This window comes from Euleptes europaea, chromosome 11 (genome assembly GCF_029931775.1).
Source record: "Euleptes europaea isolate rEulEur1 chromosome 11, rEulEur1.hap1, whole genome shotgun sequence".
Lineage (NCBI taxonomy): Eukaryota > Metazoa > Chordata > Lepidosauria > Squamata > Sphaerodactylidae > Euleptes > Euleptes europaea.
Window position 1 is genome coordinate 10,262,921 of NC_079322.1, and position 22,264 is coordinate 10,285,184.

Sequence of the window (22,264 nt, forward strand, 5' to 3'; positions counted from 1 at the left end):
AAGAGTGGCTAGGGCGGGCTATATTTCTTTTTTTCTTTTCTTAATTCGTACAGAGCCTGGCAATTTAGAAAGTTATATGGTATGATAGGATAAAGTTTATTGTTTGTGGCCAAAGGCCATCACAATCTATTATACAAAACATTAAAATAATATAAAATAACATTAAAATAACTTTAAAACAGTCTGACCCCCAAGAAGCTAGTAATTAAATATGTTAAATACCCTGATTAAAAACAGCTTTAGCTTGGATCTTCTTGGCTGCTAAAGCAAAAAGTGACACTTTGTTGGAAACATCAGGATTGGCGTCTTGTAAGAGAAAGAACAGCTTCTCCGGATCTGAAAAAAGATTTAGGCCCTTTAGAAATGCTCCGAGAAATTTAGATCTGGGCTCTGGGTAAAGAGGACGGAGTAAGGTGTAATGAATTAGGTCCTCTGGAACGGCTCCACAAAATGCATAGGCGAGAGGCCCACGGTGTTTGGGAGTAACGTCCAGCTATCAAAGCCATTGGCATGATTTGAAACCGGAGGGAGGTAAAAGCTATTCTGAGGTTAGAAAGTAACATAAGCAAATGGTAGCTGCTCTGACCTGGATGGCCCAGCTTAGCCCAGTCTCATCAGATCTCAGAAGCTAAGCAGGACCAGCTTTTGGTTAGTACTTGGATGGGAGACCTCCAAGGAACCCCAGGGTTGCTATGCAGAGGCAGACAATGGCAAACCACCTCTGAATTCATCTTGCAATGAAAACCCTTTGGGGTTGCCATAACACGGCTGTGGTTTGATGGCACTTTCCACCACCTTTTGTGGACATCTGCCAGTCTGACTTAAACTGTTTCTAAAAGATGGTTGTCCTGACTGGCCCAGGCTAGCCCGATCTTGGAAGCCAAGCAGGGTCAGCCCTGGTTAGTGTTTGAATGGGAGAACACCCAGGAAGTCCAGGGTTGCTACACAGAGGTAGGTAATGGCAAACCACCTCTGAACATCTCATGCTATGAAAATGCTACTGGGATGCCATAAGTCATCATCATCATCAAGTCTTTTTTGTATTAGCAAAAAAAAAAAAAAAAAAAAAAGCCATAGCAATAATACAGAATAAGGTGGAAATTCCACCAAAATAAAATCAATAACATTAAAAACAGTAACATAACATAAGTTAAAGAATTAAACATTTCCCATAAAATATTAAAGTGCAAATACAAAGTCATCATAAAAATATATATCTAATAATAGGAAGGAAAGATCATAGAATCCAGAGACAGATAAAAGATGACAAGTGACCCAGGGTAGAGCAATGATGGGTCAGAGATATTATGGTCAGCATGCCCCATCATCTTTTTATAATTCATGATGGCAGCAGCAAATCTTGCAATTTGGAAAGTAATGAATTTGTCTCTGTCTTTCAATAATATGACTAATTTCTCCTGATCTGACCTTCCTGGGAAGCGGGATAATATGGTCTGCAAAAATCGGTTACGCTCATCCTCATATCTTGGACATTGGAATGTGATGTGGGATAGATCCTCAATAGACTGTTGATCACAGGAGCATACTCTTTTCCTATATGGGATCCCATTAAAATGGCCTTCCAAGACTGCAAGCTTTAAAATATCTAAGCGTGCGCTGGTGAAGGCCTTTCTATGCTTGGAGTCCCCTAGACTGGTGAAATACTCTGGAAGAGTCGGGGGAGAGGGGGAAAGATAGCTGTCTATAAAGTATTGATGTTCTCAAATTGCCTACAAGACCCATATCAGTTTGAGCACTCTGATCTAACAATCTTTGTTTTATGAGTAGTTTGGCTGCATAGAATCTGAGGGTCCTCAAATATTCTACTGAGAAGCCAAGACTAGCCACCAGTCTCAACACAGAACTGTGCCATGAGCTATTCTTCATCTCTTAATACGCCAAGGTCAAAAGGCCTGGGGATGTTCAGAAGATGATTTGTTGTTTTATTAACTAGGGTTGTTATTGAGGGTAGAGTTAATTCTGCTCTAGCCATAGCTGAAGGTGTTGATGTTGGGACCACTAAAAACTGGTGAGCAAATTTGTTTTGAGAAGTTTCTAAAGATTGGAGATTTCCAAGACCCCAAACAGGCGTTCCATACAGAAGTTGGGGCAGTAATTTCATTTTATAAATTTCTATAGTTGGAGGAATCAGACAACCTCCTCTTCTCCTATAAAAAGACCAAGGACAGCTTTTTCAACGTTATGCTTAGTGTAGTCACTATGAGTTGTCCAAGAGCCTGACTGATGAAACCATCACTCCTAAATATTTAAATAGAACACCTGTTCTAAGTGTTTCCCATCTATTGTCCATTTATAATAATGCGGTGTGCCATAAGTCAGTTGTGACTTGATGGCACTTTCCACCACCAGCTGCCCAAAGGAGCTTACAAGTCTGGATTTCAACATTATGAGGGACAGCACAGAGAGAAGGGAGTAGGAGATGCTGAAGCTGCAAGGGGAAACTTTTAGCAAATGTCAGCTTCATTACAAGTTATCTGATCAGGGTGGTACTTGCTGAAATTGGCCAGGGTGGAGCAGGAATTAATATGGACAAAGTTAATAGATAATGTGTGCTTCTGCAGCCAAGAAGAAAATTCAGAGGACAGAACTGGGAAACTCCCATCAAAAATATTTCTCATAAATGTGTATCAATTTATTTAGTGTTATTTATAGATTCATTTTCAAGTTTGAAAGTTCCCAAGGCGATTTGCAACATAATTATTAAAAATCAATAAAATCACTTGTAAAAAAAAGCCAATTTCCAGCAGTGCCAAAAATTCCTTTTCCATACACCCCCGCAGCATTATACATTGATCCAACTCAAAGGCATTCCAGAAAAGGCAAACCCATCTTGGACCATTAGGGAAGCATCCATTCTCAGCTTCTGAGGAAGGGTATTCCATATTGAGGGGTGGGCAACAGCCAAAAAAGACTGGTTCCTGGAGGAGAGCATCTTAAGTTAGTTGGTAGTTGTCAACCTCCAGATAGCACCTGGAGATCTCCAGCTATTACAATTGATTTCCAGATGACCAAGATCAGTTCCCCTGGAGAAAATGGCTGCTTTAAAGGGTGGACTCTATGGCATTATACCCTACTGAGGTCCCTCCACTCCCCAAACCCCACCCTCCCCAGGCTCCACCCCAAAAATCTCCAGGTATTTCCCAACCCAGAACTGGCAATCTTATTTGTCACGTTTTTGAGAAGTTCAAGGCAAAGCCTTATCTGCAGTGATGACCCAGGAAACAGGATCAAGATGAAACAACACACCGGTCAGAAAAGAAACCTTTTTGATTTATCTGGCATCTTCTGGTTTCTTATCATACATGACTTATACGCCTTGCCCCAGTGGACCAAATAGTAGCTCTTTCAGGCTAGGAAAACAGCACAGGGGATGTCTTAACGTGCCCTCTCACTATGGTCCCAATCAGAAACAGACCCCCTCACCCCCAATTTTTTAAGTGGAAAAATTGTTGGGAGTCCATTCATAAGACTTCCAGTGTCTTGGGCTGATTCACATGTCATAAAGTCCTTGCGGCTGCCACACGTGTTTCTATTGGACATATACTGGGAGGTCCATGTTGGGAACTTAATTCTCTGGTGTGTGTAGGCCTGATTTGGATTACGATCATGATACGTGGGGGAAGGGGGTTTAAACCTTCCCCTACCTTGCTCTTTGTGACTGGAAATGGCCCTAGAAGGCCTTTTTTTTTTAACTCCACTGGGTAAACGTTGGTACACATTGTTTCACCAGTGGGACACACAGCAGTTCCCCATGGCTGTTTCAAGTTGTACCTGGGCATATTTCTTCTCGTGCTGAAAATAAAATTCTGAATAGACCCTCTCAGCATCACCACAAAGTTCATTAGCATTTGCATAACCCACCGTGGAAATCCTGCTTTATTTTATGGCTAAGTCGTGGTGTGCTCTCGCTCAGTATTTGAGAGTTTAAGAAAAAAGACAACTGGAAAAAAAATACAATTATCTAAAGTGAAAGAGCAAAACAGGGCTTTTGAACTTTTTTGTTTCATCAGTTCTTTTATCTTTTCTCTTCCCCAGTCACTAAGTGGTTTTGCACTGGTGGTAAGTGCTGATGGAATGGTATTCTACGCATCCCCGACAATTGTGGATTATCTAGGATTTCATCAGGTAAATATGGAGAAATAAACTCCAGGTCTGTTGCATGTTGTGCTGAATTTGCCTTACAGCCATTTGTCCTGCTGCCATTTTTTCCTGTTCGCTGCTCTGAAACATATTTATGTAAAATGTTTATCTTGCTTTGCTCCTAAGGTAGCTCTCCAGAAATTTTAATGCATTTTTTAAAGTTCACAGTTAAAAAGCAACAATTAGGAATAAGCCACTAGATTAGAGAATTCACAAAGCTCTGCTCATAGACCAACCATAACTTCCTAAACTACACTGCTTTGCCTCCCCAGCCCAGATCGAGAGTGTGTGGGTGTGTGTGTGCCACAGCTGGCTCATGGGCCACATAAGAGCTCTCAAGGGGGCGGATCCAGCCCCCAGGCCTTATGTTTGACACCCCTGTTGTAAAGGCTGTGAAAGATAGTGCCTGCATAACTTCTTTGGGCGGACCATTCCTTAAGGCCAGAGGCAACACCAAAAAGACTTATCAAACATTTGTGGGGCGGGTGGGGATGAAAAGCAAAAACTGGGAAGTTGAGTACAGTTGACGTGCAGACCCATGTAGAGATCGTTCTTTGGATGTGTGGGTTCCAGGTCACAAAGGGCTTTGAAGGTGAAATGGACAGGCAATCATTGAAGGTGTTTTAGCTCAAGCAAACAAGGCTTGCCACAACTTTGTCGAGAGACCAGCAGCTGCATTTGGCACTAACTGAAGGACAATCCCATGTAAAGCACTTTGACCTTGAGGTTACAGCAGCAACTATGTGGCTCAGTTGGCTGAGTCTGGAAGCAGGAGGGGAATAACTGCTGAGCAAGATGGACCTGGTCATAGGCACTTTTAGCCACAACATCAGCCTGTCCACCTTCGTCTCTTTATGCGATCTGCAAAATGCAGGTTTGCCCTGTCCAAGTGAAGCAGGTCTCTTCCTACCAGAGAATCTGCCTTACCAACCAGCATCAGCTCCTTTGTCTGGATTAAGCTTCAGCAAATCACTCCAGATTGCTACTTTGTCATGTCTCTATGGCTAATGACTTGTCATAACGGTTAGATAGGCACACTGCAACAGTAACTGTAGTCAAGGCACTGCAGTTTGAAAGCAGCATAACGTTCCGTAACTTCCTTGTTCTGTAAGAATTCAGATGACTGTTAATAACTGTGCTTCATCTTTGACAGTTAGTATGCCTCTGGGCCCCACGGCGTCAGGCTTAGGGGCTGGTGGGCTCTCCCATGGGTCCTCCCATGAAGGTCTCAGAAGAAGAAGTCGGTTTTTATATGCCGACTTTCTCTACTACTTAAGGAAGAATAAAACCGGCTTACAATCACCTTCCCCTCCCCACAACAGACACCCTGGGGGGGTAGGTGGGGCTGAGAGAGCTGTGACTAGCCCAAGGTCACCCAGCTGGCTTCATGTGTAGGAGTGGGGAAACCGACCCAGTTCACCAGATTATTGTCCGCTGCTCATGTGGAGGAGTGGGGAATCAGATGGTTGGAGTCCACCACTCCAAACCACCGCTCTTAACCACGCTGGCTGTCAATCCCAAAAGGAGAATGGAAGTCAACTGGGGCTCTCCTTCTCCCTCCTCGGGCCTCTCGTGGTGTCGTGGTTAAGAGCAGTGGACTCTGATCTGGAGAACCGGGTTTGATTCCCCATCCCCACTTCACATTAAGCCAGCTGGGTGACCTTGGGCTAGTCACACTCTCTCAGCCCCACCTACTTCACAAGATATCTGTTGTGGGGAGAGGAAGGGGAGGAGATTGTAAGCCGGTTTGATGCTCCTTAAAAGGTAGAGAAAATCAGTATATAAAAACCAACTCTTCTCTCCACAGCCAGTTAGAGAAAGCCCCAGCCTGTCCCCATTGGCCTATCTCTGGACCTCCTTTTAAGGGCAGTGCTGAAGCTGTGTGGTCTCAGTAAGCCCCAGGGAGTTGTTCTGAGGGAGTCGGCCCTCCTCAGGGGCATGTGGCTACGTAGCTGGCTGAGACACTCTCAGCTAGACCCTGGATCTGCCTCCCGGCTGGCTGGCAGGCAGATCCAGGCTGTGGCTGAGAGAGCATCTCAGGCAGGCCACAGGACAGCTCTTTCAAGGGGCTACTTGGTTTTGTCTGCTCAGCCAATGGTTCTGCCTCCAGTGCTGTTTTGTTCTGCCTGGTGCCAGCCTGCACTGCACTGGGGCTGTTGGGGGCAGAGCCTTATCACCAAACCTCCCACTCCAGAGCCAGCTGTAAGTACAGGGGAGGCTTCTCTGAACTCATAGAACAGAGCCGCATTTTTAGCCACTTTGTTATGATCACTGGTGCATGAAGGAAGAAAAACATCAGAACTCCACATTAGGCATGCTTAATGTATCCCACTGTATATGCTAATTTTTAGTTTTACTCAGTAATCGGAAAGCATGAGTACTAAGCACAGCAGTTGCACTACTTTGACATAGAGGCAACTCTTGAACTGGTTCTTGCAACTTTTTTTTTTTAACTGCAGCAAAAAGCATTCCAACGTTACTTGGAAACTTTTAAAAAGTAATCTTCCAGAGGCGGTAGCTGTATTATCTGTCCTCACAACAAAAAGAACAAAGAATCTAGACTAATGGATTGATCTAGATCAATGGATTTAAGAATAATGGTTTGATTATGATGCAAAGCTTTTCATGGCTTAGAGCCTACTTCAAAACTGAAAGTTCAGCTGTAAAAAAATACAAATCTTGATGTTTAGAAATTAGCATTAAAACTAAAACTAAAATGTTGCTTTGAAAAAGGTAAATTCTTCAGTTCACTGAAATATAAATGTTGTAACCTAGAAACCATCAAACCTTGGTGAAAGGAGACATAGAAAGAACCAAGTTTTCTCTTTAATAACAAAGTGCTTTTTTAATTGTGTCATTCAATTGAAAAAATAATTAAGATTGTTGTGATCAGCCCTGGAGCACCTTAATAGGACTGAAAGGTCATATATAAATCAGCCAAGAATAAACAGAATACCTTATTCTGTATCAGCCATGCCATAGGATGGGTTAGAGAGAAGAATGTGGATAATGTTATCAGCTAACCTATCATTACTAGAAAGGTATTCACCTTCCTAGAAGCCCTGTATTTCTATGTACTATACTTAAAAAATGTAAGTGCCATATAAATACGTTGTCATTGTTTCAGACTGACGTAATGAATCAAAATATATATGATTATATTCACGTGGATGACCGGCAAGATTTCTGTAGACAACTGCACTGGGCCATGAATCCACCACAACTCCTGTCTGGACAAAACACGCAGACAGAGGCAGGTGGGTTGGAGTAATATTCTGTAGACCCGCAAGAAATTAAGGTGGAGGGGAAGAGATGGGACAAAAAGAGGGAGATGCTTTCCTTATCCTGTTTACACCAGTCTCAGCTAATTACCACCAGCCCTCACCTGGATGGTTTGGACTAGCCCCATCTCATCAGATCTTGGAAGCTAAGCAGGATGGCCCTGGTTAGTATTTGGATGGGAGACCACCAAGGAAGAGTTACTATACAGAGGCAGGCAAAGGCAAACCACCTCTGTTCACCTCTTGCCTTGAAAACCCTACGGGGTCGCCATAAGTCAGCTACACTGTGATGTCACTTTCCACCCCTACCAGCTTATTTCCCTCTCACCTTTCTTGCCTTCTCCCCTTTCCTTGACATAGTACAACTTTCTCTTCCCCAGCCATCTAGCGTGTCCTGCTGTTTCTCTCCCCACATCATCCCTCTGTGATTCCCCCCCCCCGTTTCCTAACTTCCTCTCTCCCTGCCAACCGTTCCCCTGCTCCAGTGCTTATTAAAAATATTTTTAAAAGTCTGTTCCATAATCTGAAATTTGCTTTTTATTGTTCTTAGGAGAAGAATTCATCCTTAATAAAATGTTTAAAGCGCAGGAGAATGACATGATGCCAACAGAATTTTCGCCCTTTTTAAGTCGTTGTTTTACGTGCCGAATCCGCTGCCTTTTAGATACAACTTCTGGCTTCCTTGTAAGTAAACCATGTTCTGTGGGTAGTGCATTTCAAAACAACAACCCATCACTGTGTGAAACAGGATGGTTGTTCATGAGACTGCTTGTTAGAGTTCAATAATTTGGGTTTTTTAAATTATTTCTTTATTTTCCTAACTTCCTAACCTTCTGGGAGAACGGCATATGATAAGCAGTACAGTGTTACAGCACTATATCTATCTTTAAGATGGAACTACATGTGATTGCAAATATAAGGGGCATTTGCAAAGGAGAATGAATCCACAGGAGTGCACGGTCAAACCTAATGTCTGCCTATTTTCCTTCCCTAAGACATTCCCCCATGTTTATCTTTGGAGACCAATTGGGGGAAAGCCTCTTATATGAAGTTTTGCCTCCAGCCATTTCAAAAACAAAATAATTTTCACTATTCACTACAGCAAACACCATTGTGTGAATGGGAATATGACTATCCAATAAAGTGGGATTTGGGCCTACTATAGTAACATTTTTTTAGCACGGTTTCACAGGCAACTAATTACAAATTTCTGTGAGGCAACACTGCAGGACATATTCGTGTGACTTACCCACATGTGTCTCTTTCACTGGATTTACACATACGGTGAAATAATTTGTGAACGTTCATAATCTTTGATGATGTATATGTGAGTTTAGTATCCAAAAGTTTATTTATTTCAATATGAACTTTTATGAGTCAGAGCTTACTTTGTCAAATACATAGAAGTATACATCCATTGGGTCAGGTCGAATATTCAGCAGAAAGGGAGGGGGAATGTTTCAGAATATGCAATTAAAAGAGAAATCAGTTCACCCAGAATGGGAGTGAGGAACACCCAAATGACAACAGCAGAACAGAATAATTAGCAAATCTAATGCAGGATGAGATCCAGGAACAAATTAACATCTGAGAAGTGTAGGGTATGTCCAATATTAATACCTATAGTGAGTTAAGAATCTAACGTCCCTCTTAAGCACACACTGCCTTGAATTAATGAATTATGGATGAATTCTAATTCAGAAGTTTTGCTTGGGATCATCTGTGAAATTTTTTTGGAGAAATAAGTTAACCAGTGAGCAACAGCGCAATCCTAAGGAGGGGCGCGAATGCTCTCAGGGCATGAACTGACCTTTATGCCAATGTATCTCTGAGGTATATAGGCATAAGGGCCAGCTACACCGGAACAGGCCCTCAGCACTCCTCCTAAGCTCTTGAGAGCCAGTATAGCCCTGCTGTGGCTGCCCATTGGCACAACTGAGGCGCAGGCCCCCACGCCAGTATGGTTGTGGGTGGTTCTGGGGCATGGCCGGAGTTAGTTGCCTCCCTATGCCCTTTGTGCCTGGGAATGCCCCCTGACAGAGATGCAAAATTGTGCCAAAACAAAAAACACAGCGTAGCCCATAGGTGCCAGTTGTATTCAAAAATCAAGTGCTTCCCTCATTGCCAAGGCCATGCCCATGAGGCCATGCCCATAAGGATGCCAACTACAGGCGCAACCAATCAGCTCCCTCCCCTGTGGTGGCCAAGCCCCCTCCTCAGCAACCGGTCATGGCCCCCCTCCAGCACTACAAACCACCTGGCCAGGACACCCCACAATTCATGAGGTTGGTGTTTGACAGCTCCCTGCTGTGCAGACTGAGAATGTGCAGTGAGGCACTTTGCTGGCGGGAAAAGCAAAGAAAGGGCCCTTAGCACTACTGGGCAAGGACTTTATGGCCCACTTTTCATGAAAGATTTGATGCTCTCTTGTCGCGGAGCAAAAAAAAAAGCGATTTAAATTTATTTTTCATGGGCGTGATTTAAATTCATGTTTTTATATCCCCGTCAATCCAGAAGTAGTTTTGGTTTTTCATGGGAACAAAGCCAGCAGTATTCTACAATAGTTTGGTCTGTCCCCTTCTGAAAAGCTCATGGTTTATGCCCGCCCCCAACTCCACCCCAACTTCTCCCAGCGGATTACCCAGTGCAGTTCACCTCTGTGGATACAGCCCCAGCCAAAAAAAGCACCAGTCCCTCCAGTTTCCTTATATAACTTTTCTATTTACCATGCTCCCCGTCCCCCCCAGTACTTGGCCACCCCCCCTTCCCAGACTTTGACAGAAGGTCATCATTGTGCCCCCCCCCCCCGGTAGAGCTCCAGCCATCCATTGCCAGGAACTTCCATCTAGATAGAGAAGGGAGACCCAGAGCAGACTGGCTGCCCCTCTTCAGAAGGGTGACGGGAGTTTTGGCTTGGATTTGCCACTCTCAGGATGCCCCCCCCCAACACACACACAGGATCGTACTGGCAGGAGGGAGACCCAGAGCAGACTGGCTGCCCCTCTTCAGAAGGGTGGCTGAAGTTTTGGCTTGGATTTGCAGGAGGGAGATCTGTCCTGCCTTGGAAGGAGGCTGTCCTCCAGGCTTGAAACTCTCCCAGCCAATCGCCGTTCACAGGGGAGGAGAAATTAGCCGACATGGGCGGGGACAATTGGTCCGAACCCAGGAAAGTTTTTCATGGAGCGAAAAAAACGCATAGTAGCCACAAAGAACGGACTAACACAGGTTTGAGAAGACGCGGAGTTGACGCGGTTTTTCTGCTAAAGCTCTAAGCGTTCATGAAAAATCAAATATTTGAAGCAGGCCAAAACAAAGGCAAAACCGTGCCAAACCTCTGTGAAAAAATGACCTACACCAACACCCAAAAGGGAGAGCAAAGTCCACACTCTGTGGTTGACCTCTCCACTTCAGAACGCTAACAGGTAACCCATCTCCAGAGACAGAAGACAAAGGGGTGGCCGCACACTGACAGGTAAGCAGAGACTTGGGTCCCAAACTTCCTTCCCCACGCTGCCTCCCACACTCAAGCCCAGAAGCACTGCAGTCAAGCGGGGGCAGCAAGAGTTGCGCCCTCCTGGCACCATGGCCCCTCGCTCACAAGGGGGGATCAGTGCATGGGGAGTGTCCCAGGAGAGCTGCTGGGGGCGAGGGCCCAAGTATTAGGCTCCACACTGGGCTGAAAGCTCATTAATTTGCTGACCTCCCCCTTAGTAGGACACTTTGGGGGGGGTACCCCTCCATTCTAAATTGAGTGGGTTGCCACACAACTGTGAGCTCTAGTCCCAAGATAATCCCATAAACAGACATCCACAGACAAGCAGTCCAAAGAGAGTTGATTTATTGGAAAATCCACAGGTTAACAGAAGCTAAGAATCAAATGGACACTAATAAAAACTACAAGCAAAGTACAGGGCATATATGGAAGAGCATAGGGCAAATCGGGGTAGATCTGGATGCCATGGCAACCCCCCTCCCAGGAGCTGTCAGGGAGGTAGGATTCTACCGGCATTCCCACAGAGTTCAGTTTAAATACGTTGTTTGCAGGGCTATAGCTGGCCTTGGCCAGCAGCTGGAGAAAACCACAACATTCCTTTCACAGGCCATGCCTGACATTCTGCCCCCCCCCCCAAGGGCTCCCCTTCAGTTCCCGGAAGCTGGTTTGTGAGGGTAGGCAGTATGGAATTCGTGGACCAGGCGAGGGGCAGAGACATCGCCTGAACGCACCCACTCATCCTGAGCAGAACTGAAGTGCTTCCAGTGAACTAGATATTGAAGAGAACCATGATGGATACGCGAGTCCAGGATTTTTGCGATTTCAAAATGCTCCCCCCCCCACCAGCACAGGCGCCTCAGGCGGTGGTTCAGGATGCCACTCCAGGGAGGGGACATGCGGTTTCAATAGACTGACATGAAACACGGGATGAATTCGCCTCAGTGATTTGGGGAGTGAGAGTTCTACAGTCACCGGGTTGATGATCCGGGAAATGGGGAACGGACCCACATACTTGGCACTGAGTTTGCCGCACAGGCGGGTTGATCGTAGATTCTTGGTGGACAAATAAACCAAATCTCCCACCCCGTACTCTTTACTTGGCGAACGGTGTTTGTCAGCTTGAGCCTTATATTTACGTTTGGCTTGCTCTAGATTTTTTATCAGCCACGGCCAGGTTGTCTGAATTGTGTGCACCCAGTCAGCCACATCGCCACCTCCCTGCTCCCCTGAAATACCAACATGGCCGATGGGGCCAAAGTCTTGTCCATACATGGCTCGAAAAGGGCTAAATCCAGTGGACTGGTGCACAGCATTATTGTAAGCATATTCAGCAAAGGGCAACAGTCTTACCCAATCGTCTTGATGGTAATTAACATAACAGTGTAAGTAGCACTCTAGCACAGCATTCACTCGTTCCGTTTGACCGTGTTTGGGGATGGAAAGTGCTTGACAGTCCTTGTTCCACCCCAACTAACTTCAAGAAAGCTTTCCAGAATTTAGCCCCATATGTGCTCCTGCGGTCGCTGACCACCTTGCGCGGAAAACTGTGTAATCGGAAGACATGTGACACAAAGAGGCGGGCCAACTTTGGGGCGGAAGGGATACCTGCGCAAGGTACAAGATGCACCTGTTTTGAGAACAGATCCGTGATTACCCAAAGTACAGTTTTTCCCTCATTGAGGGGTAGATCAGTCATAAAATCCATTGCGATTACCTCCCAGGGTCTAGTGGGGGTTTCCAAAGGTTGCAATAGTCAGGCGGCTTGCCTTGGGGTCTTTTGGCAGTGGCGCACACTGGGCAACTGTGGACGAACGAATATACGTCTGCTCGCATGCCCACCCACCAAAACTGTCTCCTCAGCAAGCGTAATGTTTTGAGAAACCCAAAGTGTCCTGCGGTCTTAGCTCCATGAACTAGACCCAAAACCTCCCCCCGCAGCACTTTAGGAACATATAACTTCGAATCTTTGTACCAATAACCTCTGCGTTCACTCAGAGAAGCTGGGAGGGTTTGGGCGGAGAGTTCTGCTTGGCAACTGCGATGGAGAGTTTCTTTGAAGGAATCAGTAAGCCCCTCCACATCCGGCACTTTAGGAACTGTGCTGGCAGGAGTCTCGGAGGGAGGAGAGGCTGGCTCCGTTGAGGGGGGCAGGGTGGATGATTTGACCGGGCGGTCGGGTCCCTGCACCTCGGGTGACCGCATGGGTGGAGGAGTCAGGGCTGGCGAGGGGAGCAAAGTGGATGGCTCGACCGACGTGGTTGGGTGTTGGGCTCCCCCCCTTCCAAAGGCGACGGCGTTGGGGGCCGGGTCTGCGACCGGGTTTGGACTGCCAAGGTGGGCAGTAAACCCCTCTGAGCAGGGGTAAATAGAGACTCTGTGGGGTGCTCGACCTTGGTAGGATACTGGGGTAGCCTAGACAAAGCATCGGGCAGTAAATTTAGCTTCCCTGGCACGTGTTTCAAGATGAAGCGGAATTGGGCAAAGAAGTCCGCCCATCGTACCTGTTTCGCGGACAGTTTACGAGCCCCCGTTAATGCCTCCAAGTTTTTATGATCGCTCCAAACTTCAAAAGGGGCTTTAGACCCTTCTAAAAACTGTCTCCACACCGTGAGGGCATGCTTAATGGCGGCTGCCTCCTTTTCCCAGATCCGCCAATTGAGCTGGGATTGTGTGAATTTCTTCGAGAAATAAGTGCACGGATGCAATTGGCCGTCCCCCCCTCGCTGTAGCAGCGCACCTCCCATAGCTACCTCGGAAGCGTCCACTTGGACTACAAACATTTGTTCACAATCAGGATGTTTTAAAACAGGTTTGGAGATGAACAAATGTTTGAGGCTGTCAAAAGCAGTCTGACACTGGGGGGTCCAATTTACTCTGGCCATAGGCAAGGTGGTCGTGCTTCCCTTTCCCTTAGTTTTAAGGAGGTCTGTGATGGGCAACGCAATCTGGGCGAAGTGGGGGAGGAACCCCCTGTAGAAATTTGCGAACCCGAGAAATCTCTGAACCTGCTTACGTGTTGAGGGTGGTTCCCAATCGATCACGGCTTGCACCTTTTCTGGGTCCATTGTAAGTCCTTGGTGCGATACTATATAGCCCAGAAAAGTTAACTGTTTTTGGTGGACTTGAACAGCAAGTCGTGTAGGATCTCGTTAATGAGCTGCATAAAGACCCCCGGAGCCCCTTTCAATCCAAAAGGCATCACCAGAAACTCAAACTGTCAAGAGTCATGCCAAGAGTCATGCTTATTCATGCTTATTTCTGTTCAAGTGTATCAAGTGGTTTTGTTTCTCTGAGATGTCCAAGCTGTCAGGAGTCATGCTGTCCATGGCTCTTGACATGAGTTAGGCCCAAGTCTGTTCAAGTGTTATCCTTTGGTTTTGTTTCACTGAACTGTGTACGCTGTCCCCGCTCCTTCCCTCCCCCCCTGCTCTGACCTTGAGCCTCTAGCAGGCAACTTCAATATTATGGCTTACTCACTCCCTGCTTCCTACCAGTTCCTACCAGGCACTGTTACCTCCTAATTCCCTGGCCGTTTGGTTTTGCACCTGGGATGACTCTGTGCTTAAAGTTATGCTTTGTAGTTTGGTTTGTCATTAGCAGCTTTGAACCTGTGGATTGCTTATGCTGTATCTGCGGCTCCTGAATAAACGTTTACCTGCTTTAGACCTGCCTGTCTGAGCGAGCGACTTTTTGGGATTGCCGAGGTTGGCTGGAGAACCTCACACAAACATGCCAAAGCAACTGGAGAAGGCTGTGATGGGTTCATCTCCTTCTCGAATTCTGATTCTATAATAAGCTTCGACCAAATCCAATTTGGTGAAAATGTGTCCCTCCTTTAGTTGCCCCAGAAGATCTGAGATCAGAGGGATGGGGTAGGCATTGGTTTGGGTAACCGCATTAAGTTTTCGAAAATCGATGCACAAACGCAAGTCACCAGTCTTTTTACGCACGAAGGCAGCTGGGGCCGAATAAGGCGCGGTAGAGGGTCGGATGAAACCTCGAGCCAGATTCTTGTCTAAGAACTCACGGAGCACTGTCCTTTCAGAAGCGCTCATGAGATAAATTTTGCTTTTTGGCAGTTTTCCATCCCCCACCACCTCAATAGCACAGTCTGTTCTGCGGTGGGGGGGGGGGTAACACATCACACTCCTGTACATTAAAGACATCCGCAAAGTCCTGGTACTCAGGAGGCAGTTGGGATGGACCAGTAGTGTCTGAAGCCAAGGCAGGAGTTGAGTGGATTACGATCTTGACAGCTACTTCGTACCGGTGCCGTTCACATATCGGACTGGAATGGAAGGGCTGTGCCCCCTGAGCCAATTTATTCCCAACACCACCGCGTAACGAATATTGGGGGCTATAGTAAAGTATAGTCGATTTGTTCCCAATGGTGGCCTATTCCCATCGCTACTCCCCAAGTGTGATGGTCCACTGGCCCAGCCTTGAAATCACTGCCATCCATTTGGGCGAACTGAATAGGTGCCGGCAAAGGCACCAACTTAACTTTGAGTGCCTGAAACGTGGACTCATTGATGAAGGAGCAGGCACAACCAGAGTCTATTAAAGCTTTAACTTGTAACTGGGGGCCCTTTCTATAATGTTGCAACACTACATCCACATAAACAGTCTCTCCCACCTCACTCACCATTAAGGGAGCCCTGGGTTTTGCAGAAGCATCTGCGGAGGTCTGCGGTGTTGCTCCATTCACCACAGACCCAGTCCGTTTTTTTATTGATCCAGGGGAGACTCCAAGTTCAGAGCAGGAGCGTCCCAGTGGCTGCCTTCCTCCAACGAAGCAGAGCTGTCCCCTCCCGGGGCAATTGTAATCCGGGACCCCGGCTGGTCCGCTGGCGACGGTTCACATGCAGACTCCTCGATGTGAAGGGCTGGAGGCGCTCTCCATCCTGGAGCGACGCTGTGATCAGCCACGGCTCCTCTTCGAGCGTGTCCTCTCTCGCGAGGCGTCCCCTCCGGCCGGGGAGTGGGAGCCGGTTGCTCCGGACGCAACGGACAGGCCGCAGCAAAGTGACCCATGGCACCGGAAACGAGGTAGGCTCCCCTTTGGAACCGCGACACTCGGTCTTGCGAGGGTTGAGCAGGTCTCCACGGGGCAGGAGCTGCGGCCTTGCGAGGATTTTTCTGGTCTCCCCCCTCCTTGGCCCGACGTCGGGCAAGAGAGATGAACTGGCGGCGGCTTTCCACTTCCTCCGCCAGTAGGATCCACTCCTCCAGGGTGGCTGGATCCCGTTGCATATAAGCCCAAAATCTCGGGGTGTAAGGCTCCTCGGACGTAATGCACCCATGTAGCCTCCGTCCAATCGACGATTTTACTAGCGAGTCATTGAAACTCATCAGCAAACTCCCTGACCGAAGCAGATCCTTGCAAAAGGGCAGCCTTGGCTTTCTCCCCCTGGAACGGGTCCTCAAAACGTCGTCTTAACGCTCGCATAAATTTGTTGAGCAAGCGGATGGATCGGGCCCGGGTATCAAACTGCAGGATCATCCACTCTGCAGCCCTCCCAGTCAGAAGAGAAGAGATGAATCTTACCCGACTATCTTCCGTGGGGAATGCATGCCCTTGTTCTCTCATATAACTGTCCACTTGGTGTAGAAAACAGGGCAGCGCTTCTGCGGAGCCGTCGAAAGTCACTTGTATTCGGGGCTGCTGCCAAGGTACAACCAGTACCACCGGTTGGTGTGGGGCCCCTGGCTGAGCGGGCAGTCCTGGGGGCAGCGCTGGTGGCAGTTGTCCAGGAGGCTGCTGCGGTTGCTGTCCGAGTTGCTGCCCAGGAACTGGCTGCTGCGGTTGCTGCCCAGGAACTGGCTGTTGCGGCTGCTGTCCGGGTATTAGTTGCTGCCCAGGAACTGGCTGCTGCGGCTGCTGTCCGGGTAGTAGTTGCTGCCCAGGAACTGGCTGTTGCCCTGGGGGTGGTGGCGGTATGGTTTGGGCCTGATGCAAGCGTCCATACTTGCGCACTAGCACGTCCATCTGATCTTGCATTTGGGCCATATGCTCCAATAGTTCTCGGTTTTGATACTTTAAAACGTGTATCTCCTCCTCAGCCCCCCCAGTCCGTCGGGCTTGGCTAACACGGAGGTTTGTATTCCAGTCATCTGAGTCCTCCTTGTCGGGTTCCACATCCTCACAATAGTCCCGCATGTCAGAGGTGAAGACGAGCCGCTGTCGACGGGCCACATCCCAGGGCGGACAGGGTTCCGGGGAGAACAAGGGCCATTCTAGTCCCCCCCCCGCCTCTCGGTTGCGCTCCGGACGCCAAGGCCGCCCGCTCCAGGGCGGCTTTTTTCTGAGCAGCGGCCGCCTCAGCCAAACATTGCTCCGACGCCCTTTGTTGAGCAGCTTGAGCCTGAGCAACTCGGCCGCTTGCTCCAGTAGCAACTGAATTTCCTCATACTTGCCCAGTAGCGGTAAAACCTTGCGGGCAAGCTCCATGGAGGAAGAACCAAACTCTGGATGTAGCACCTTAATCACATCGTCCTCTGACGCCAGGTCTGGCGGTAATTTCATAAGGGACAAGACTGTCTTGGCAGCCAGGTTATGCACTTCCCGGCTGCCCAGGTTGAGGTCCGGACCAGTCCCACTCCCAGCTCCCGCCATTGGGAACGAGGAAACAGACCCTCGGATTGGGACCGACGGCCCCCACTGTGCCCCGCGAACTGCAACCTCATCAAACAGCTGGGTTAAAAGAGTTGCGTCCTCTTGCGCCAACCTGGTCTCCTTTAGTAAAACATCCAACCACCAAAGTTCGTTATGGTCTCCCAGGGGGCCGCTGCCGCTAGTCGATGCCACTGCTCCACGACCAACTCAGTCAGTCAGTTGGACTCAGCTTGAGTCCGCTGTGCCTCCACAAGGATGGCATGCAATAGATCCGAATCCTTGGGGAGCTGACCCAAAGTCTAACCCAACCTCCCGGTGAACCCTCCAGGGCTCCAGCCAGGGAAAACACCCTCGGGGAGCACATCCTCAGCTCCAACCCAAGGTCCCGGCGATCCCTCCAGGGCTCCAGCCAGGGATAAAGGATGGATTGATTAGTGTCCAAATGCGAGCTCTAGTCCCATGATAATCCCATAAACAGACATCCACAGTCAAGCAGTCCAAAGAGAGTTGATTTATTGGAAAATCCACAGGTTAACAGAAGCTAAGAATCAAATGGACACTAATGAAAACTACAAGCACAGTACAGGGCATATATGGAAGAGCATAGGGCAAATCGGGGTAGATCTGGATGCCATGGCAACCCCCCTCCCAGGAGCTGTCAGGGAGGTAGGAGTCTACTCGCATTCCCACAGAGTTCAGTCTAAACATGTTGTTTGCAGGGCTATAGCTGGCCTTGGCCAGCAGCTGGAGAAAACCACAACATTCCTTTCACAGGCCATGCCTCGAACTGATTCTCTTGCAGGAACTGAGCCCCGTGCACCAGCTGCCACAGAGGATGGAACATTAGCACTCACTAAGCACTTCAACACAGGACAGGTAAACATGGTCCAGATGGTACCATCCTCTGCCGGCGGGGGGGGGGGGCGCAGTAGAGTTACACCCCATGGGCCACAGAGTGGAGTCTTTGGTGGGTCGGAACAGATATGTCTGCACCCACCAAGGCACTCCTGGCCATTTGTTGGTGCTGCACATGTCGCTGTTTTGTTGTTCTGCAGGTGAAGATCCAACAGGGAGAAATCTGGCCCAGGCCAGTTCTTCCCCTGCCCCATTCTGCTCAGGCCATTGTCAAAGCCTGCTGTCAGAAGATGAATGTTGTTCTCAGCCTGCTGCTCCATCTCTAAGGCTCCGCCCCGCTTGGACACTCATTGCCCCTGGAGGGGAACAGTCAGTTTCCCTGTGGCTTCTTGGGGGTGCTCTCTGGAGTCCTCAACCCCTTCCCCCATTAGCCACATCAATAGAGTGTTGTTCTCCGCCACAGCGGTGTCTCTGTCTGTGTGAGGGTCATGTGTCTGGGTGGTGTTTTTTTTTTTTTTTTTTTTTGTACCAAGATACAGGCATTAAAATTCCAGCAGAGCCACCTTCCTTTGAATAGCCCCCAAATTTCAGGTTGATTGGACCAAGGGGTCCAAATCAGTCGGTCCCTGAACAGGTTGCCCCAGCCATTCTAACCCATTAACTATGGAGGGCATAATGGGTCTGGAGAGTGGCAACCAAACGATGTGCGGAGTTACCGGCGTTGGGGCTGGAGCGGAGAGGAACAGTTTGGCTCAGGACTTGGTTGCGGCGATACATCTTCTCCAACAGGAGGGGCTTTGGGAACTGAAAAAGGACATCTGTAATATGGTTTCACCCTAACCAGTGTCTCTTTTGCATGGGGGTCAAGACGGTGGAAAGGACCATGCAAAATGATGTGCTGTTAGGTGTTTTTTTTTTCTTTTTTGAAGAATGGCTTTCTTGGAGCAGTAAAAAACAACGTTGGTCAATTTCAAGGGGTCTCAGCCTACAGTGGCCTGGAAGGGCCAAGTTGTACCCAGCAACCTCGGGGCTATTTGGGTATGCTAATCAAGGGGAAGAATGAGAATAAGTGCTTCCCATCCTTCCGTTTATCCATCTGTATCTGGAAACATATATTAGTCCCATTCTGCCAAAACAAGTTTAAGCAGATTGGTTCTTGTAGGTTATCCGGGCTGTGTAACCGTGGTCTTGGAATTTTCTTTCCTGACGTTTCGCCAGCAACTGTGGCAGGCATCTTCAGAGTAGTAACACTGAAGGACAGTGTCTCTCAGTGTCAAGGGTGTATGTAGGAAGAGTAATATATAGTCAGAAAGGGGTTGGGTTTGAGCTGAGTATTGTCCTGCAAAAGTAATGTGCTAATCATTGTCCTGTAAGTATCAAGATAATGTGCTAATGAGGGTATGGTATGTTAATATGGAACCATTGTATCCTGAAGTGATATGTTAATGTGTGTAATCCAAAGCTAATCTGCATGGCTATTGTTGAATGTTGTCTTTGTTAGTCTGGAGGTTTTTTAGAACAGGAAGCCAAGCCTTATTCATTCTTAAACTCTCCTCTTTTCTGTTAAAGTTGTGCTGATGTTTATGAATTTCATAAACATGTTTAAGCAGAGTTTGGACAAAATAGGGAAAAGGAGAACAAAAAGAACAGTGCATAAGGCCCCTTGCTGGATGCACCTGGGGCAATGCGGTTGCTGCAGGTGGAGTACCTGGTTCCAGGCAGCTGCTGTTTAACCCGGGCCCAGTGCCCTTAGAGCTAGGAGTGCCCACCCTTCAAGAGGTGGGTGCCTGGGATTGCACCACGGAGGGATCACTCATCCATATGGATGTGCGATTCTTTCCATGACCCCGGTCCTTCATTAGCGTGGCTGGTTGCTCAGAAAAACTTGTAAGCTGCCCAGGGACTTTTGACAGGACTCAGCCCCTTTAAGGGGTGTGGTGGTGGTTAGTGCTGCAGACACAGAGCCAGCTTCCCAGACCACACCACTTCAAGCCCCTGGGCTGTGATGAACCCTGGCCCCCGCCCCCAATGCCTGTCGGTCCCTGATTGGTTCTGCCTCCCCTGTCCATTACAACACCTGCATGGGATGCTACAGGGCAATACAACACCTGGATGGGATGCTACAGTGCAGATGCTAGGGATGCTTACACAGTAGCGGCCCCTAAAGCTAAGCCACAGCCGCAGCACAGGCAGCCCTCAGGATTGCTCTGCAAATTGACCAGGTTAGCAAATGTGACAAGTTTGATGATACGTTGTGAAAAAATTATGGATGGACAAATCTGTAGCATTGGAAACTGTGATTTAAGCATATTTTACATTACTGGATTAAAATTTTTTTAAAGGAAATTATTTTGGAGGAGAGCAGTAGCCTCACCTAGGGAAAGGAGGAAACTTGTGTGATATCTGCTTTCTCGATTATTTTAACTGATGTAGATGCTCTTAATAAATTTTCCTACAGTGACGTGGGATGCAGCTAGAAGGAAGTAGCATATGTTCTCTATCGTGCTCTGTTGTGCTTTGGTTTTGTAATGACGGTAAATGCATCACATTTTACAACATGTATATATTCTAGTGTTTAAATACCTATAATTTATACTTTGCATATTCTCTCCTTGGAATGTGTAGCTTGTTTTATTTTAGTTTACACTGTGGTACTTATTAACATTTGGATTTTGTGTAATAGTTGAATCCTGTCAATAATACCATACAAGTCCATCAGAATATTATGATTTGTAGCTATTATCGCCTTTTGTCTAATGAGCATTTGAGAGCATCCTTTTGTATTTTGCTTTTTCAGACAATGCAGTTTCAAGGTAAACTAAAATTTCTCTTTGGACAAAGAAAGAAATCTTCCTCTGGAGCAGTATTACCTCCTCAGCTGGCCTTATTCTGTATAGTTGTACCAGTTTTGCTGCCTTCTGTGACTGACATGAAGTTAAAAAGCCTTCTTTCAAAAGCAAAATGCAAGCCGGATAATGCTGCCACAATATATATGAAGTAAGAATAAATGCATTTTTTAAAAATGCTTTGCCAGGGATTTCGCTATTAAAAAGAACTAAACCTTTTAAGTGTAGTAGTGGGGAGCGCCATCACATTGCAGCTGACGTATGGCTACCCCATAGGACTCTCAAGGCAAGAAACGTTCAGGGGTGGTTTGTCATTGCCTGCCTCTTGAGTAGCAACCCCAGTCTTCCTTAATAGCCTCCCATCCAAGGACTAACCAGGGATGACCCTGCTTACCTTCTGAGATCTTAATGAGATTGGGCTAACCTGGGCCATCCAGCTCAGGATAAGTGTACATCTTTTGAAATCTCCTCAGCTAGCACAAGTCAACATGAGCGATGAGATTTACCTCCCCCCTCCTTCTGTGTATCGAGAATTTCACCCCTGGTTTGAGGAACAAGTTGCGCTTTCAAAAATTCTTAATTTTCTCTTTGTTGCTATTTCAATTGCATCGTATTTCCTTCTCTGCATGCAGAGGTAAATGGCCTGATTAGTTTTCTTTTCAGAGGAGTTTTTTGTGCTGAGCCTATTCTGAAAGAGGATTCTGGGACTGTTAACAAGAACCATTTCATTGTGGGCTGGCTGTGTTAATGGCGATTTTTGGTGGTCTACACTGGATGGTTTTATTATTTTAGCCTGGGTAAATGCACTACCTTTGGCAGAAACAGTGGGCCATTGTGCTGGAGTCCCTCTAGCCCAGAGGTCTTGTCCATGCGGAAGAGCAGATATTAAATGATTAACGCATTTTTTCTTCATTTGTGGGTTATATTCCACTCAAAGGGCTTATAGAATCATAGAGTTGGAAGGGGCCATACGGGCCATCTAGTCCAACAACCTGCTCAATGCAGAATCAGC

At 47.4% G+C, this 22,264-nt stretch overlaps 1 protein-coding gene across 1 annotated transcript in view; it reads left to right on the forward strand.

The window, feature by feature from the left end:
* AHRR (aryl hydrocarbon receptor repressor) overlaps positions 1–22,264 on the forward strand; it is a 63,089-nt gene that overhangs the window by 28,104 nt on the left and 12,721 nt on the right. Inside the window, exons 4-7 of the mRNA XM_056857983.1 lie at positions 4,057–4,146; positions 7,289–7,418; positions 7,993–8,126; positions 21,204–21,403. Of these exons, the coding sequence (XP_056713961.1) occupies positions 4,057–4,146; positions 7,289–7,418; positions 7,993–8,126; positions 21,204–21,403 (554 nt within the window). The remainder of the gene's footprint in view (positions 1–4,056; positions 4,147–7,288; positions 7,419–7,992; positions 8,127–21,203; positions 21,404–22,264) is intronic.